General features: G+C 41.4%; 1 protein-coding gene across 5 annotated transcripts in view; it reads right to left on the bottom strand.

Annotated features, from left to right (window-relative positions):
- GLIS1 (GLIS family zinc finger 1) overlaps positions 1 to 19,629 on the bottom strand; it is a 180,850-nt gene that overhangs the window by 93,992 nt on the left and 67,229 nt on the right. For all 5 annotated transcript variants that reach the window (XM_072932616.1, XM_030278747.4, XM_032749852.3 and 2 more), the window contains one exon: positions 4,336 to 4,534. In XM_072932616.1, the coding sequence (XP_072788717.1) occupies positions 4,336 to 4,534 (199 nt within the window). The remainder of the gene's footprint in view (positions 1 to 4,335; positions 4,535 to 19,629) is intronic.

Genomic DNA, 19,629 nt, shown 5'->3' with positions numbered 1-19,629 from the left:
TTAACATAAAAAAACCCTTTAAGATAATGAGAGACGTTAAATTCTCCACCATTCACTGATACAGAACAATCAGATAATTCGTTTTCCACTAGAAAGTCTAAAACAGGACATTAAAAAATTTTAGAGGTTTTTCCATAAACCATTGTTTATAATTTCTCCCTTTAGGTTTGCACAGTTGGTCTCAGGATAAACGTAAAGCACCTGTTTCTGCAGATGGCAAATTTATATTTTAAAAAACCAAACCAAACAGAATTCATACATTATTTTTTAACATTTACAGAGCCATATGTCTGTAAAATATGTAGCGTAAGTATACTTTTATTGCACGTGTTTGGGAAACCCTGCTCTGTTTGCTCAGTGAAAGAGTGGTGTTTTAAACTCATTCTGAGAAAGGCTTTACAGCATGCCATGCCAGGCACAGCATTTCCTATTACTTGGTTTCTGCTGTACAAAAACTGTTCTAAATAATTCAGTTTGTATCACAGTTTAGTAGTCCCAAAGCCTCAGGCTAAAGTAAACTCAACTCATTTCCTACATCATATAAAGCTAACCCAAGCCTTACGTTTCAGCCTGTGATAATTGGTGTTGTATTATTAAGCTTTATGTAAAGCTCCCATCTTGCCAGAAATCCATGAGAGAAGTTTGTTTTGTGATTAAGCTGGAGTCAGTGCAGAGTACCTGCAGGATGGATACAAACACCCCTGCCCTGAGAAACTCTAGGTTTCCAAAATCCTCAGGAACTGTGACCTTTCCAGCACAAGATCTTACTCAGAGTCAAGACTGTATTGGTATGATGTTACAGTTCAGATTCTGTGACACACAAAAGAGTGTTTTGAACCACAAGACAAGCTGGAATGCCTTATTTCAAAAGCAAATGAGACGAGGGCACTAAAGTAATGCTTCCTATTGCCACAGATGAGTCTTATTCATTCTCTGCCTACAAAATGATAAGCACAGGCTGCTTGTGCCGGTCAGAACCAAGTCCTCTCCAGGATCTGCAGTCTTCCCATGTTAGTTAACTCTACTGGTAGAAATATGACATCTTTTCAATTTCCTGGTGTTTGAATGAAGGGGTACCTGATGTCAAGGTGCATAAATACAAAATTCCTGTATTCCTGGCAGAACTCTGCCATCACTCTTCTAGGGAAAGCCCTGCTCATTCCTCCCTGTCCTGGGGGTGTTGAAGGGAGAAGGGGCACAGAAACAAAACCAATGCAGGAGTAACATAAGGCGTCTAGCAGCCAGCTTGCAGGGTGGCTTCCCTTATACCCATTGACTCTTTGCCCCTGGCATCTTGCTCTTACAGCCATGGAGCAGATTCCAGGCCTGGTCCCACAGGCTGTGCCGGCTGTAAGGATTTCACAATCTCTGGACAGTAGCCAAATATAAATATAAATGCATATGAAATAAACAGGTAAGTTGAGAGGGACAAAGGAGAACAGGGCAGGGACCACCGCAGACACATAGATCAGCATGAGCAGCTGTAGGGGAGTGTCCAGATAAGCAACCCTGAAAAGACAGTGGGGTCAGCAAAAGAATATACTCCACAAACCTCCCTTCAAAGGGAGCATCCACGCACCAGGGATGGACAGTCTAAGGGAACAGAATTGCCTCTTAAGCTCATGAAAGCTGAGTGTAAGGCCTTTGAAGAGTAACAGCAGCCTCTCAGAGGATACTGAGGCAGTGTTTCCTAAGAGACTCCCTTACGTGGTAATTGGAGCCAGAGCACGAGGCCAGTAGCACCATGCCAGAAGCGCAGCAGTTCCCAACTGCCCTCAGAGGAAAAGATGACTGTATCTGAAATCTCCGGATTATTTACAAAACATACATGCCTTCAACTGCCACTGGAAATGAGCACCCGGTGATAACTGACAGTTTTAAGAAGCTGGAGGGGATTGTTCTGCTGCACATCCAGGGACCCCATACAACACTACCCGAGCGCTCTGATGTCTTCCCTGGGTTTTACATGCCGAGCACGGAGCGCAGTGTGGGCGGGTTTGCCGTAGCTGATAATGGATTATTTGACAAGAGGCCAACATTAGCTGTGTGCTGCCTCCAGTTGTGGTGAAGAAGGTATTGGGACTTTTCCAGACCCACACACATTGCATTCACAGATAGACTGTAGCAGCAATTATGCTGCTCAGCTTAAAAGTTATTAACTCAGTGGGGAAAAGGGGCCAGGAAGAAGAGGGATCATGGTTCTTGGACTAAAGCAGTCATCCCTAGAATACAGTTTCCAAGGAAAAACAATTTCAGGGAGAAGCTGAAGGGGATAACAAGTTTCAATGCATTCAAGTAAAAAAAAGGACAAAGACAATCAAAACCACAAACCCTAAAATAAGATTTTTGATTGCTAGGGGAGGTACACCCTGGTTTGTTTGGTTTTTCCTTGGATGTTCCATAACCTAGAAATGCAAAGTGGTTCAAAGTTCTAGCCAGAGATAATGTTTGAATTTATGCCTCCTTTTATTTCTGTGCTCGCCATTAGAGCTGGGCAGAACAAGCAAAGAGAGTTTGCCCTGATGTCCACGTGCCCCAATATCTGACAATTCCAGCCCTACTCCTCTCATCCATTTTCTGATGAAGGCTGAGATCTGGGGAGGCACAGAGCACTCTTGGCTCCCACTGACTTCACTCCTCTCCTGGGCCTCACTCCCAGCTCAGTCACTTCTGAGTCACTCATTCTGCTGTTTTCAGCTCTTCAGGGAAAGACCATGTTTTCTGTTGCTTGCTTGTCAAGAATCTTCAGCATCACAAACAACACAAAAAGAAACGGTCTGAAATGTTGTCCACCTTCTCTCAAATGCCAAGGTTTTGGCCCTGTGCCATGTGTCTCATGAAAAGCACTGTGATACAAGGAGACACTGTGTCTGTGAGGATCACAGAGCAGAGCTGGGCATTGGCTTCATCTTGCAAATCCCATGCACACAAACGCACTATTAGCTAGGTGGGCATAGAAGCAGAGCATGACCAATGGGATACAAAACAATCTGTAATGTCCTTCCTTCTCCAAACATTTCCAAACTGAGAGGCAGCAGAGCCTCAAGGCTTTAGACCATGCCACAAAGCAGAGGGAGGGAATCAGGCCTATCACCTGCTACTTTCTCATGTTATGCAGTCAACAATCCTTTATGTTGTTCTGGGAATCCTCTTCCAAATAGGGGCTGGAAGGGGTTCGTATTTCTGAGGATGGGTACTGTGAAGCCAGGTATGAAGGTATCTGTCATTTCCTCATTATAAAATTTACAAAAAGATTCAAAAAGATCTAAGCAGAGTATTCTCTTCCTCCTTTTGTTTGCTCCTGCCCTAATTATCTTTGTTTCATAATTGTCCTCACTGACAGAATGAGAAAAAAAAGGTTGATAACTGCCAGTCCCACGTTGAACCATAAAGAAACCAGGAGCAAGCAGATTTACATCCAGCTGCAAAGACTTCTACTAATCCTTGTGGCAACAGTGGATTATTTTGTTGTGGCATGGATGTTATTTATCCTTTTCAAATAAACAAGTAAGCATACAAAAAAGTCTTTCCACTTGCTTGCCACACTATGGTGCCTCCTCCTCCTCCTCCTGAAAACACAGATTTCTTAACCCACCAGTAAACTGAAAAGGGGAAAAAAAGGGATGAATATGTATAATAAAATCAGGAACAGTCCGATTTTCAAGACCAAGCTGTAGGCCGTATTTCCCCTTGCTATGACTATGGAAACTTCAGCCTGATAGGTCCATCCACAGAGTGCCAAATATTCCAAGTACTTAAGATAAAGGCTGCAACTTTATTAAGGTTTTTCTTTTCTACAGCTCTTCAAAAAGGTCAAGATTATTCCTATTACATCCACTGTCAAAAAGCAGCATAATTAAAATAGATGGATAGATTTTAATTTGTAGCAGGTTTCTATTCACAATGGATGTCTGTTTAGGGTACTTGTTTAAAATCTGGTAATGTTAAATTTGTAACGACAACAAAAAATAATGGAGTTCTGTGTTTTCATATAATTAATTTACAGCAAATGTTTAAATAGAGATTCTGTTCATAGTATATCCAACTACAATGTATCTATCAAAACCAGAGACCAAATTTTCACATTATGGCCTTAAAAGCAAAAACCAAAGATGTGGCTGTATGGGAACTCTGCAAACACTTCATTAAGGGAAATGCTGTAGAAATAGAAGTGGCACTGGCTTCCTGTAGGTTTGATGGTGGCATGCCAAATCACCGTGTGGGGGACACTGGGTTGGGTGTAAGTCTCATCCCTGCCTCCCAGGAAGTAATTTGGTGACACCATGGCACTGGGGTGGAGCCAAGGGAAGGAGCTGGTGACACCTGGAGTGGTACCTGAGATCCGAGTGCGCCAAGTTGAGCTGGCCCACGTGCAGCAGCCTCTCCCGGGACAGCACGTGGTCTCGCGCCAGGGAGTTCCCCGTGTGCAGGAACAGACCCTGCCTGCACACAGGCACCGAGCCACTCGTCATCTCCATGTCCATCATGTTCTTCTTCTCAGAGATCAAACTGCAGTGACTGTAGCCACCGTTCACTGTCAAAAAAAATAAGTAAAAAAAAAAGATAAGGCTTTGACTAAGAATTCTCTCCACTGACAACTTTGTAAACCCATTTTGGATTTGCTTGCAAAATTCTCATATTTACAACAAGGCAGTGGAAATGAAAAGTTTCACATGGAAGCAAAAATTAATTCCCAAGGAATTTGGATCTGTGGTTGTTTATTTCTCATTGTACAGAAATGAAGCATCTTCTGGCCTGCACAGTCAATTGTATTCAGTGGGTTTGGACTGAGGTGTTTAAGACCACTTTGGATGCCTTTCAGCTTATAGTGGGTCTTTCTGACTATCAGCTCTGTCCTGCTTGTAACCATGATATAAATTATCCTTATATCCTCTGGAGTCTACAGCTCCATCAGGCTTTATTCCATTCCCATTCTGGCTTTCTCGTATCATAACTTAACTCACTTCAGGGTCAATACCTACCTTAGCAGGACTTCTGACTGTTAACTGGGGTAGATGAATCACATTTGAAGGGTATCTAAATATACTGTTGAACACTGTGAATAAGTTTTTAAAGGCCACACCACTAAGAAAAGACGGTAAATCAATCATACTACAATACCCAATTCACAGTTCCTCTCTTTCCAACAGCAGGATTACCTGGAATACAGTCAAGATGTATCTTCCCTCCAAAACACTGTAGATCCTTTTTAAGTGTTTAAGATTTATACCGGACTTGTAATAAAACACTTTCTTTCATTCCCCAAATGACACAAGTCTGAAATTCATTAGGGCTTTCTAAATATGTACTTTACCAATTTTATGATATTATCAAAACATAGAAACTTGAAGCTTCCACCAAAGCTCAGCCATACCAACTGTAGCACACACTGATACCTGTTTGTGTGAAGACAGAGATTTCCTAGAATAACATGAACACTATCCCTGTGCTGTCAAAAATAATTATCTTCCCTTGTAGCTGTCAAATCAGAGAACACATTTGCTCCCTGCAAAGGAACAGAACACTTATGCTAAATCCATGAAATTCTGTGTTTCAGCCAATCCATTTGCCTTCTCAAAGTACCTTACAGATTAATTAGTAAGAGCTAAAAATTTCTTGCACAACAGTGCCCTGAATGCAGTTGCACTTGCATCAAAGCCTCTGAAATGTGCTTGCCACATGTGAGCTGGAACAACGATGGACAAGGAACAACCAGCAGCTCGTGGGTTTTTTCCCCAAAGCAACTAAAAAAAGAACTGTGAGATTATCTCCAAACACAGACAACCCAAGTGTTCAAGTGTCCAAGCACATGTGAAAGCGAATTCATTACCTCTGAAAAAAAGGGAAAAAATCCACTTTACACCACTTTAACTGAGAACAGAATCTGGCTCTTTGACAACTGGCTGTTCTATATTAATAATAATAATATTAATATCACTGGCTGGCACACAAGATTTAAGCACTTTCCATGTCTGGAACCAGATCTCTTCTTTCACTGGTATTGAGGGGCCTTTAACCTATATTCTGTAACTTACCAGTAACAGATGAAAAGAGCACACACTCCCATGCCTTGGACCAGAGGGTTCACCCTGCTTGCACTATACCACAGCCATTCCATAAATCCATATAAAAAAAGAATCCTAATTTACAGAGAGCAAATCTAATAAAAGCAGAATGGTTTCCAGAAGGATCTCATGGAAGTGGAATCCATCAAGGTAACTTTTGTCTTTTTGCGTCCTGCAGTTTTGATTTATATCTTCACATTTAAGTGTTCACAAGGGAACGGAAGGAGTTGATACAGTAGTGTGCAAAGGCTGCAATCAGGCAATTCCTTCCATATGAGTATTCAAGTTAGTTCAATTTTGGATATCTTGCTTCTTTCACTTTGGGGCAACTGACTTTGGGAGAATTTTTTCTTGATTTATGCCAGATTAAGTCACGTAACAGTTGGTCCCATGGACTGTGATGAGGCTACACACCTTGGGAAGGACACTCAGACTGGTCAGGACCTGTACGGTCAGACCTACATTTCTTGTTAGGGGTAAATTCTCCTAGAAGAAAACAAAACATTTCCTTACCTGTCTGTCCAACAATGAGATCAACATTGAAAACACCCACTAAAGGGCAATAGCTCTCTTTCTTCCCTAGGGAACACCTTGTTTACCATTCTGGAAGGCTTCACTCTTACTGACAAAATTAGCTATTAAGGCTAAGAAGATAAGAGCAAGAAAACTTACCAAAAGGGTAATTATTCAACAATAAACACATGTTGCAGTGCTTTGGCGTTTACCTAATTAAGACCAATGAACAAATAACTGAAAGATGTCTAATTGAAATGACTCACATTTGAAATAGAGACAGATTTGAAATATTTGCCTAACATACTAGATATCCCCAGAGAGTTGTGGGTTTTGTGGCAAAGACCAAACTAGGTCATTTGCCCCCTTTTTTTTTTTCCTTACTGTTCATTCTATTTAATTACTTCTTGTTAAAAAAAAAAATTGCCATTCTTGGTTTTGTTTGGATGTGATGTCCAAAATTTACCACGACAACACTGAGAAATGGAACGCTGTTACTGGCAGCTGGATGAGTCGCGTGAGACAAGTGAAAGACCAACACTACCAGATTTTCTCAAACAAGTGAAAATCATCCACGATGGAAGAGGCCACATCCCTCACATCCCTCCAATGAGAGGAAATTACTAACTCGGAAGCTGACAGTGTAGCAAAGCCATGGGAGAGAAGGTGCCGTACCCACACTCAGCATCTCATTCCATATGATGAGTCCTAAATAATCCACAGCCATGAATGTTTGCTGTGACTGCCACACCTCCTACAAAGTCAGTAATTTAAGCCCATACAGAGAGATACAACACTACACTGCTGACTGAAAGCTCTAATGAACAAACTGAGTGCTTCAAAACACAGAATTTTCAAAGTGATTCATGAAATAGGCCATTTTTGACATTTTCAACAATAACAACAAAATCAACGCATTGCCGAAGTTTTTTTATGGCTGTTATGCCATTCTCTATGCTGAATGGGAGGAATTGTCTTAATCCTGTGACCCCAAGCCTCAGGGGCAGAAAAGCAGCAAAGGAAAAGAAAGCAAAGGATGGGAAATAGATATTAGAGCTGTTCTTATACCCCTTACAAGGCAGGCCCAACTGTGTGACTGTGGCAACAGATTTTCTATGTGGAAAAACATGGCTTCTCATTTATTTCAGTGACCCACTATTAGCAGGAATATGAATCTGGGTCTAAATTTTTCTATTATGGACTCAACTTAAGAGAAGGAAAAATATTTTAGAAGTAGCTGGAGTGATTAGCCAAAGACACCATTAGAGTCTTAGCAGACTTCACCCAAGTGTAAAACTGGTATTTTCAGATAGGTCTTCGAACAAGACATCCTAAACAAGGACTTCCATATCCAAAAAGAAGGAATGCTCAGATTTTTTCTTGGCCAGTTTCTTCACAGTCATTTGCACCATCTCATACACAATAAACCTCTAGACATTTGGGCTTTTCACTCCTTCCCAAATTCTGCACTCTGAGTCTCTTTTCTTGCTGTTTGCCATTCTCTGAGGATTGAAACAGTTAACAGTAGCAGCACTAAATTTTTACTGCTGCATTCAAGAGTTCCTATGCCAAAGAGGAACAAAGCAGCTCACACCACACCCCAAGTTCATTGTGGATCTCTCTATCAGTTATAACCTGTTCACATTTTAAGGTCCATTTCATACAGCTGATAGAGACATGGCTCTATTTATTTATAATGCTTATACACTACCTTAATAAAACCACAGTGAAAGCCAAAATATTCTTCATCACCGAGCAGACCATACTATACAGTGGAGTAAAGACCAAAATTGTCCGACATTGGTGTTTCAAAACAGGAGTGGCAGATCCTCTGCCTATTTCCAAATAGATACAGATGACAACAATCTACAAAAGATTAGGATTAAAAGCAGTAGCACTGAATAAGATTAGAATAAAAAAGAAGGGTCTCTTTCCTCCAAGTTTTTATGAACCATGCAATAAAATCCTACAACAGAAATACTTATTTCTTTACTTTCACATTGATGTATGAGTGAAGACAGAAGGGCTAAGAAAATCCTTGTAAACTAAAACAACCCAGATAGAGAAATAATTTGTCGAGTATCAATCTTGAAAACTTATGGAAGATAAATACAAGCCATGTGTGTCTTTCTAGTAAATTCTGGGCCCTAAGTGTTGGCTACATCCATATTTGTTATTTCATGTTCAATTTATTTTTAAAACTAGTTATTTGGATCGCATTATATTTCTGTTCTGGGGAATTTATTTTTGCAGACTACACACAGTATTTTAGGAGAGTGAATGTGTACGGTCAGCACTACTGAATAAAGCAACATATATCAGTCCAGCTTAACACAATTTGAAAACAGTTCAGTAGTTTGCAGATCTGTAACCTTTTCACTTTCAAGCATGTGGATAGATTTGGCTCCCATATTTGACTTTACCATGATCTTTTAAAGGCAGCAAAGAACACATCATAATCTACTACATCTTTCATTGCTAAATCAGCTGCAATGTTACAAAGTTTAGATTTCCATCTGAGACCTGCACAACACTTTTTAAACTTAGCAAGTACAGCCAAGATTCAAGAAACACACACCATGAGCTTTAGTTCCAGTGACCTCACAGCCTCAGCTGATGTTCTGAGTTAGACTCTAGATGTGTAAGGACAGAACTGTTCTAGCCAATAGTGAATAGATCTCAGAAGAATAGAGAAATACACTGTCTACTATCAAAAGGAGTCTTTCCCTACAAGCAGGTTTGAAATTCAACATTCTTGGCTTCTATTTAGATCACAGACCTTTAAATTACACACCCAGAGGTAAAAGCAGACTGAATATGACTATTGGCCCCTTTTGTAACAATTAGGACAAAACCTTTCATAACTGGATGAAACACAGGTCCTGTCATTACATTCATTGTTACAGAATCTCTTTGGCTTAAAATCACTCTTTTCCTGTTGCCAGGCAATTTGAAAAATATTGTTCTCAGCACATCTGGCCTTTTTTGTGGTCAGTTATCTTTCCTCAATACTTGGATTTTAGTAATGAGGGGAAAAGACATTAAAAAATAGCTCAACAAACATTATTTTAATTAAAAGGAAATCCCCAAACCGTCCTAATGGGCATTTGGAGAATATAAGCTCAATGTAATGAAAGTTGACGTGTTACTTTTTATTTTTCTTTTTTTTTTTTTTCCCCAAGAAGACCAAGTTTGGAATAGGTTTAATTCTCGGTATTTCTGATAGGTAGGATACCAACACCCCCCAAATAAATGCCTCTGTGCTTTTGGTGTGAGCTTTAAGACAACTGTACACTGTTTAGGGTAATGTACACTCTCACCTACCTCGGCCCCTTGGTTTGTCTTTTTTGTTGCTCTAAAAGGACACACCAGGGTTTCCACAGCACCCTGTCATTAGAGCTTGTAGGCTGAAAGAAATCCAGCAACTCTTTCAAGACAGAAGTTCACACACTTTGAGATGAGGTCCTTGAGTTGTTCCCCTTGTAAAGATGCTTTCATAATTGATTATGTGATTTCCATACATGCACAGAATGAGAAAATCTATTCCTTTTCTTCTGTCCTCTAAGTCATTTAATTCCCTAAAAGCCAGAGCATGCCTACTATAACTGCATGTGGGTTATTGCTTTCCCATTTACTTACTAAGCCCTGAACTTTTAAACTCCCAGATCTCCACTCCCCAATATTTTACTTAGCCCATTTAGTCTCTCTTTTCCATGGAAGTTCCAGCCAGCAGACCATGTAAAGACTCCACAGGGGTAGAGGCTCTCCCAAACATTTGAAACACAAGGATGTGCAGGGAATGAAAGCTGGGGTTTTGCCATATGGCACCTTGCATATGTCTTATATAAACATATTCCAAGAAGGAATTTCATGTCTGCCTGGCTCAGCAGTACACTAAATACATTCAAAAGGAAAAAAAACCAACACAACAAAAATATATTCCATCAAGATGTTGGGCTCAAATTTTTAGGAGCCTGAAGTGTCACTAAGTCAGTAAGAACCACAAAGACAGAATCACTGTAGATCACCTGGGGTTACATAGAAAAATAAACCTTGAAAAATGGACGAAACTGGTAACTAGAAAACATTTTGTTCTTTTCAATCCAAGCTGGGTGCATGAAAAGGTCTGGTAGGACGTGGATGTGCATTTAGTCTTGTGAATGTAATTCTGATACATATTTTTGGAAACCAGTCTACTCACAGGCAAAGGAGACAGAAAATCAGTCATAATAGGAATCAAAATGTACTGGAGTCTACAAAGAACCTGCCATGTTGCTATGTGATAGGAATGCTCCAACATTCACTCCAGGGAATTCAGTGGAGGGGAGTTAGTAAACCTGCACATCACTGCCAGCTATGGATTGTCTCCCATTTGCTGGTCCTCCAAGAAGTGTGAATTAGGTTCCTTTCCTGTGAGACACTTCAAGGGTCTCTCCTCTCCATTGCTATCTTTGCTTCAAGCTCACTTGTTACAACAGATTGTTTTCTGGTCCTTTAGGTATCAGGGATGAAAAGCTACAGCCAAAATGCATTTGGTTGCTGGAGATTACTCATTCTCCTGTAACACTTGCATTGGCTCCTCCATGCTCTTAGCCAAAATGAGATATCCTCACGCATACAACCTCCACCAAACTCACTGGAGACCTCTCACACTCAACAAGGAACCCACATCCCCATCTTTGTACTCTTACATAGAATAACTTTTTACAATGAAATCTCAAATTGCTACCACATAAGAGGCAAACATTCCACCTACACCATCTCCTTGATCATTTAACACTTGATACCTAATACAGTAATGGCCTCTTTGCAGCTTAGAATTAACAATGCCAGAAAGAAAATTCAAGACAAACAAACAGTTTCCACAACATATGTTGAAAAGAGCAACAGTCTACCCCTGCTACTTTTCATTTGCTGTTTTCATTGTTTGACATTTCTTTCTGCCAGGATTTTGGCATTATTTCATGGCTTTATTTGAAATATATTTAACATCAAGTGATTTGCAATGTCGTTTTCTATTTTACCAGAACTATGCTTGGGATTAATTCTACTCAAATTGAATTTACCCTTCTGCACTCAGTGCCAATGAATGGGCCCCTTGCAGACTCATCTGACTGCAGTTTTAGGGCTGCAGACATATGCAGTGCTTGTTAAACACACAACTTAATGTACCACCAGCAAACACAGTCTGCTGAAGGACAGTGTCAAACATAAAAGTTCTTGGTGCAATAAATATCTATATGCCATGTAATACAGAAAAAAAAAACCCTCTACTCTGTGACTTAAATGTAACTAGTTCAGGTGTCTATCCAAAATGGGGCAGCTTCAGACAACAGCTGGGAGAACTGAACATCCTGATTACATCCATCTCTTCCAAATGTCAGATTCTGGAGTTAAGCAAGGCACCCCCACCAGCAACTGCTCTGCTATGGGGTTTTTTAGCAGACTGTGGAACAGGGAAAGAACAAGGCTATTGTGGAAGCTGCTGTGAAGAGGTGAAGGCACAGAGAAGAAGAAAAGCAGAGATATGAGGATGAAGAAAAATTAAAGAGTACACAGAAGGCTATAAAAAGGGAAAATATTCTCATTGAAGGGTGCTGTCTTACATGAACACTGAGTAAACAACAATGAGAAGTTTATCCTCTGTGAATCTTCCAGTGATGACAGTGGGCAGTTGCTATGGATTAGGAGGTATGTGAAGTACTCTGTTTTTATTTAGCAATGCTGCCTTCCATAAACTGGGTCAGCACTTTCCACACAAACCCTGTGAACAAGGTATCTCAGGGATTCCATGAAGCTGGATATGCCAGTGAAGAAACAGATACAGAAGGATCACTGTAGCCATGAGAAACCCTTTGCCCTGACAAACACATTATGCAATCATGAAAAATAGGTCTGAAAAAGTCTTCAGAGCATTATTTACTCTGTCCTGTGTCCCTACAGCATGATCCAGCCTCACAAACTTAAGAGGGTGTTTGACCACTCTACATCACAGGCTCCAGCAATTCCCCAGCATTTCCAGCAAACTATTCAGTCATTTCACTTGACTTAGGAATTCTTTTCTTTATGTCTAACTTAAAAGCCCCTTAGCACAACTTAGTCTGTTACAGATTGTCCTGTCCAAACTGGACACGGAGAGGAGTCTGTTCTCTTGCCCTCCATAGCAACCTTTTATGTTTTTGCAGGCTGTCTCCACTCAGTCTTCTCTCGCCAGTGTTACACAGCTCTCATTATTCAAGTTTTTTCTCATAAATCACGTTTTTCAGAGCTCTGATCTCTTCCCTCTGTCTCTGTTCTGAACTGTCTCCAGCAGTCCTTTTTCTGTACTTTATACACCTTGTTTCTCCACACTTTTCACTATCAGATCCTGTTCTTTGCAGCTGGTAGCAGAGACTTCTTTTCCTGAGAGCTAGCAGCACAATGGCAGGCAGATCCAGCAGTTAAATCTTATCTGGATTAATTTATCTTTTTTCTTGGGTAAGACAGAGAATAGTGAGATTAATGAACCTTTGGCATGATCCAGTTTCGCTGTTGGTTTTTACTGGTACATCAAACTGCCCTTTGAAAAATGCCTTGAAAGCCCAGAATGGAACGTAGCAAATGCACATATGCAGAGGGAAAGGTTGCCTCCACCAAGGTCCCCTCATACCAAAACACAACTTAGCAGCATAAAACACTAAACAAAAACTCTCAGGAACATGCACATATTTGCACAACATCCAGACTCTGGTGTAAGAAAAGTCTCAAAACTCTAATTAGGGTTGACTCTTCAGATGTACAGCACTTTTTCTGCTGACCATCCCTGCCATCAAGAATACATGAAAGGCATGAAGTCATTCTAGCATGCTGATCCAACTCATCCAATGGAACTGAGAATAATTCATTAATCATATTGTCTCTGAGCCCAGTTCTGTTCCTGTCTGGGTGTCAGTCAGGAGTCTCTGCCACAGGCAGTGAAATGAACAGCATTACAAAACTAGTAAAAGCAAGATCAGAGTTAGGAAGTCTTCCAGAACTGCATATCCAAAGACGCACACAGAATTCTGACATCTGCATTTTAATAACAGTGCTCAATTCGAGATACAAGGAGTGCAGCCAGGAACTCAGTAAATACTGTTGACTAAACAAAGTGAGCAGAGAGCCATGGACAGAACAAACTTCAACTCAGACTAGATTTGAGGGTCACAGAGGAAGTTCAGCTTGTTACATGTCTGGGCAAACACTCGGTTCCTTTCCTTTCCTCTTTACCATCACCTTAGCACACTGCTAACCTTGATCATCTGCATTTTTATGTGACTTCCATGCTGGGAAAAAAAGGCCAACTAAGAGCTATGGAGATGACAATGTTCACTGCACGCAAAGTGTGGCCAAAAGGTGTGTGAGGTTCCCTAAGTGTCAGGACCAAATAAGTTTGTAAGAACTATTTCTAAGTGGGAAACAGAACTCGAGGGTGAAGTGACCGAGTTTGTGAATAGCAAGTATAGCACAGGAATAGTGTGAAACTTCCAAAGACCACACAGTTTACAGGCTGAGCCCAGAAAGAATGCCTGTGTGCCTGGTGCATTGTAGCTCCTCTGGGATATCTCCATCTAGTTTAACCACAGTTTGAGTGCATCTTTTAACAAGACATCAAATCTCATAGTGGAATTTTTAAATGATGGAGAATTGCTTCAGTAGCAGTTTGTTCCAGGGCTCTCAGCATGAATTTTAAATAGCTTCAGCTTGTTTGACTTTAATTCAGACATTGGGACTCACATTTTGACTTTTGTGTGCTAGCTGAAAACACATAACATACCTGGTACTCTCTCTCCATCTGTAGAGAACTTCAGCCTTGGTTCCCACCTTCACTGATTAACTGTCTGCTTTCTTCATTTTCTCACACTACAGTATATTCTGCAGATCATGAATCGTTTGTGTGAATCTTCTCTTAAACACAGCAAGTTTTTCCAAGGAACCTTGTTAAATTGTCAACACTAGAACAGCACAGCACTAGAACCAATAACATAAGACAGAAGCATTGTTTTGCTACTTCTGCTTAATATGTGCCTAAACACAACTTTTCGAATTCTAATGGTATTTTAACGGGTTCTTTAGAGGACCTTTAAGAGGTCCTTTCAGACTCTCAGTGTTTTCAAGGAAGGGAGAAGGATGGTTATTCTGGTTTTGTGTGTGCGTGACTTTAATACAAGTGTCTGCTAAAAAACAGAATAAAGTCACCAAATTATACTACTGTGCCTCCGAAGTTAATGACCCAGAATGAGTTCTGCTGTCGATGGGCCTAACTCAATAGGCACCACTGAAAACAATGGAGTCCCCTAGTGTGTGACCAAAAAAGAAATAACAACTTTTTAAGGAATGTAGCAACTGCAGAAGCTCAGTAACCGCTTATGAAACTCGGGGGCTGGGAGTGGGGGGGAAACAGCTATTTGAATTTTTTGTTTACAGGCAAAAAGAGCTCCAGCAATAGATTCAGTGAATGTGAGGTTTCTGTTATTTTAATGAAGCCTTTCTTAAGTTTGCCTTGTTTGGTTTAGCACTAGTTTTACAGAATAGATCTAAACCCTATGCCTAGGTTGCAAAAAAAAAAAAAAAAAAAAAAAAGAAAAAGAAAAAGCAAAAAAGCAGAGAGGGAGTAAGTAAAACCATTTAAAAAATAAAGGAGCTGGAAGCTGAATGTGTGTGTCATCTGAGCCCCATGCTAAGCCATGGCCTTTTACAGCTAAAATGATTGCTGACTGAACAGACTACAGCTCACAAAAATCCCTACTTACCTGGCAGAAATCCATGTCATCCTGAGCACGCTGACTAAGAAATTAGCTGAGATTAAGGGGGAGGAATGCAATCTCTGGAAGTTCCCAAAAAGAGAAAACCAAGAATTTTTTCCTTCTCATTGTCAGCAAGGCAGCAAGAGGGAAAACATGAGAAGAGCACAGCTCCAAAATCACTCCTTGTGATATGACAGAAGCAAGTCTCATGTATTATTTGCAAATCATCATCAGCAGCTTTCCAGTAAGCAAAGCAAGGAAAGATGATGTGAGCATCAGCCAAGCTGGGGCTCCTCACAGCATGCTGCAGGGATGTCTAAGCTGGTGGGACTTGCTCCCAAGTCCTGGTGCAAGGGGGGATCCAAGCCTGTCCAGTGGCTGTATCAGCCTGGGCTAGGCTGGCACAACTGCTCTCAGAGTGGTTCACAGGCCAGCCCAGGTCAGGCACTGCACTGTCAGCCACTGGCACTTTCACAGGGGAGATGCTTAGAAAGCACAAAACTCTACTGAACCAGCTCTTGTGCTGCAGAAACCAGACTCATACAAGCAAGAGTGGCTTCCCAAAGCTCAAGCCTACATGCCAAGTACGTCAGTGCATTTCCCTCTTCTCAGTCAGTGTGGAAAAGCAAAGTATCCTGTTTCTGTGAAACTGAACCCCAGCCATGTGTATACAGCTAATGACTGGTTACACCACCCATAATGAAGAGTCACGTTTTGCTAACTGCACAGAAAATAAACAAGCTAAAAAAGAAAACAATTACTGGCTTTGCTGGGAATCTCTCTTGACCTTCCTTCTGGACTCAGATCCTTTGTAACTGCTATGCACTACAGTCACATGTAGCACCTGCTTCAGGTTTGCTTTCCCTTTAAAGCCATTGATATTTCTCCACTCTCTGCTGCAGAACATCCATCCAGCAGAGGCCAGAGCACTGGAATGACTGCAGTCAGCTCAGGATCATCCATGGCCTCTCTACTCTCACCTGACTGAAATGCAGTCACATCAAAGGACCCATGCCCAGCTTTTCCTTCTGAGACACAGGGAGTGTTTGTCCAAAGCACACAGACACACCATGGCAGAGGTGTGAGGGAACCTTGTGTCCTCCTTCCCCAAGGCACCAGAGAGGGGACCATTCTTTGTACATTCAGTGAGAACTTTCTACACCACATCCTGTTATTTATTCATTAATATTGGCAAAGCACAAAGGATTATAATGCCATTGCAGTTTACTCTGCACAGGAATGACCAAAACTGTGGCTCCTGCCTCAGAAATTTCACAGCCTAAGAGACTGACAGATGCAGGCAGCAGAGCACAAGGGAATAATGAGGCAGTGCTACTCAGCAGAGCAGCAATGGCCTTGGCACAACTGTAGCTAAAGGTGTCTCCATCTTTTGTCTGCATCATGGGCCAAACACAGCACATCCAACCTCTCCAAATGCAGGAGACAATGGTGGGCTCAGGCCTGGTAGTGAGCACCAGCAGTTAATGGCTGGCAGGACAGAAAGTAGGAAAGGGACCTTGAGAAGAGGCAGGGAGAGATCACACACACACAGCCCATGGTCTACCCCTACAACAGGGAACCTCTCACACTTCCCTCAGCACTGTCAGTAAAGAAGAAAAGTTCTGCCTAAACATCCTCTGTGCAGTGACCTGCTTCCCTGTAGTCTAAGGCAAGCCCAGTGCCACAGCAATGTCTCCAGAGGCGACATAGTGGCCTGCACAACCCTGCCTGGATGGACATTGAGCCCATCCCTCTCTTCCAGGGAAGTAGTAGCTAATCAGTTATTTCACTCACAGTTGGACTGGGACATTTTACAGGGACGAGTGAGGGGGAAGAAAAAAAAAAAAGAGAAAGAGGGACTTACACTGACAAGTTGGTGGTGGGTATAATGACCCCAGTCAGAGTCCTTGTGTTCTTATAAAAAAGTCTCAACAAACCCCAGCATCTGGTAGTTCAGCTGTGGGTTTCCACTGTTTATTTTTCTATTTCAGTGCTCTCATCCCTGTGCATTGCCTGTGCCTGGCTCTGTTATAAGCATTCCAAGCTACAGAGCATAATTGAAAGAATAAAAACCCCAGGCTCAGCATCAGACACATGCAGAAACAAATGAAACTGCTTAAATCCTTCCTTACACTGATGAGAGCACAGGCAATAATCCCCCAAGACCACATCAATGCAGTCTGAGGCAAGTGCAGACCAGGAGTGTCAGCCTCAGCAGGCTCCTCTGAACTGGTGATTGCACACACCAACACCAGGTTATTCTGCTCTAAGCAGTGGAATCATGACAAACCCTGTCACAGGGAGAAGGTACTCCAGTGAACTGTCCAGAGGATAGATCCTGCTCATTTCTCTCTTAATTTCAAAGAGCTTAGTTCTTTCTCTGTGTCTCCTTACCTTCACACTCAATCTGGTTTGCAATCTCAATTACAAATCCAAACATAACAATCATGCTGCTTCTACTGACAACTGTCTGCCTACCAGCACTTAAAATATCCAGTCTCTGGCATTGCTTAATGGATGGTGAATCATCACAGGCAGCTCCCACCAGCTGCACCTTCAGTTTGCCTTTCTTTCACTCTTACTTTGAACAGCCCCTGCCAGGAGGTCTTCGTAACAGAGGCTCCACCTCTGACTTGGAACTCACGACCCTCACTCCACCTTCCAGGCCTTTCTGCAGGCTATTCCTAAGGCCTTTCTGATCTACCTGCACCGTCAGCAGATCCACCCAGCTTCCCTTACCCTGTGTTTTTTTTTCTAATACATCTTCTCATATCAGCTTTACTCATGCAATATTCCCTTACTTATAATCGTCCAGACCAGTGCAGGAAAGAACAAATACACAGGTGACAGTAAGGTGAAAACACCCAAGATGGGGAAAGGCTGATGAAGGGAGTTGTGATAAAAATGAGCCTACGCAGCTGTGATTAAAAGCCACAGGCACTACAGGGGACCCTGGAGCTGTGTGTACTTGGCCAAGAATTCTCTTGCCCTCCATCAGAGCTGCACCACTGTTGAAGGTCTCGCCCCGTGCCAAGTTCTATCGTGCTGGACCACACCTCCACCCGCATTGCAATCTCTTTTCTTCCCATTATTCCAGCCCAGTTTGGAGTCAGGAAAGGAGCAGTGCTCAGTGCCTGAAAGAGAGACTGGAGAGAAGCCCCAGGCTGAGGCTCTGCTCTGCTGGCCCCAGAGATGCTGAGTCGCTCTGCACTGCGAGATGTCTGTGCCAAGCCTGAGGCAGCTGTTAATGTCCCATGTGAAGGAATTCAACTTCTCAGAGTAATTTTTAACAAAATCTTTAGAGAAATGGTCTATCTTTCAGTTGTGTTCTGTATCTAATCACCAAGGCCGCTGGAGCTGCTAACTGTAATTGGTAATAATCACAGGAGAATGTTACTCTGTGACAATTCATTTTCTGTAATTATTACTCTATTCTTCCAAGTTACCTAAATGCTGTGCTTACAGCTACAACAAGAACATTCCCATTGCCAGCTCTCAAATTGTTTTCACTTTGAGAGATGCACAATATTGAAAGCAGATGTACCAACTTGAATCTTTTTTTCTGCAACATACTGTAAATGTTTTTAAAATGTGACTCTGGTACAATGCATGTCAAACAGTTGAATTCAAGGTAAAATGCGCTGCCAAAACCAGAAGACAAATGAAGTTTAAAATCAGTTTTGACAGATAAAATGGAGACACTTTGAAGCCATAAATCAGATGGCCAGTCTCTAGGAAGTCAATAATGAATGTATCTTTTCTCTATATTTGTTATCCTGAAGATATACAGAAAAACAGGCTGACAGCAAAAAGCAAATTTGTACCTCAATATCTAAAACACTTTACCCAAGTGGCCATGGAAGTATGAGCAAGTTCATCTCCCAATATTTGCCTGTTGCGAAGACAGATGAAAGACTAATATTTGTACATCCCAGTATTCAGAATCATTGTCTAAAATAAACATTTCAGCCTGATCCACTTTCCATAAAGCGTGAACCCACATTCACAAACCAGCAGATATCTGGATTATATTTTTTAACATTCATTATAAGCAAATCATTGACTGTTTCAAATAGGGGGTTTGTTTTGGTTTGGTTTTTTGTTTGTTTGTTTGGGTTTTTTTCTTTTTGTTTTTGGGTTTTTTTTTTTTTTTTGTGAATTTATATTCCAGGAAAGAAAGGACACAAGGAAACAAATTTTGCTTGTAAAACCTTTTTCTGGTTGGTTATATTGGGTCAATCTCTTCACATGTAAAATGATGCATGCAAATAAAACCAAACCAAAAC

The sequence above is a fragment of the Taeniopygia guttata genome, chromosome 8 (genome assembly GCF_048771995.1).
Source record: "Taeniopygia guttata chromosome 8, bTaeGut7.mat, whole genome shotgun sequence".
NCBI classification, from domain to species: domain Eukaryota; kingdom Metazoa; phylum Chordata; class Aves; order Passeriformes; family Estrildidae; genus Taeniopygia; species Taeniopygia guttata.
Note: the sequence above shows the minus strand (reverse complement) of the source record. Positions and strands in the feature narration are given on the sequence as shown.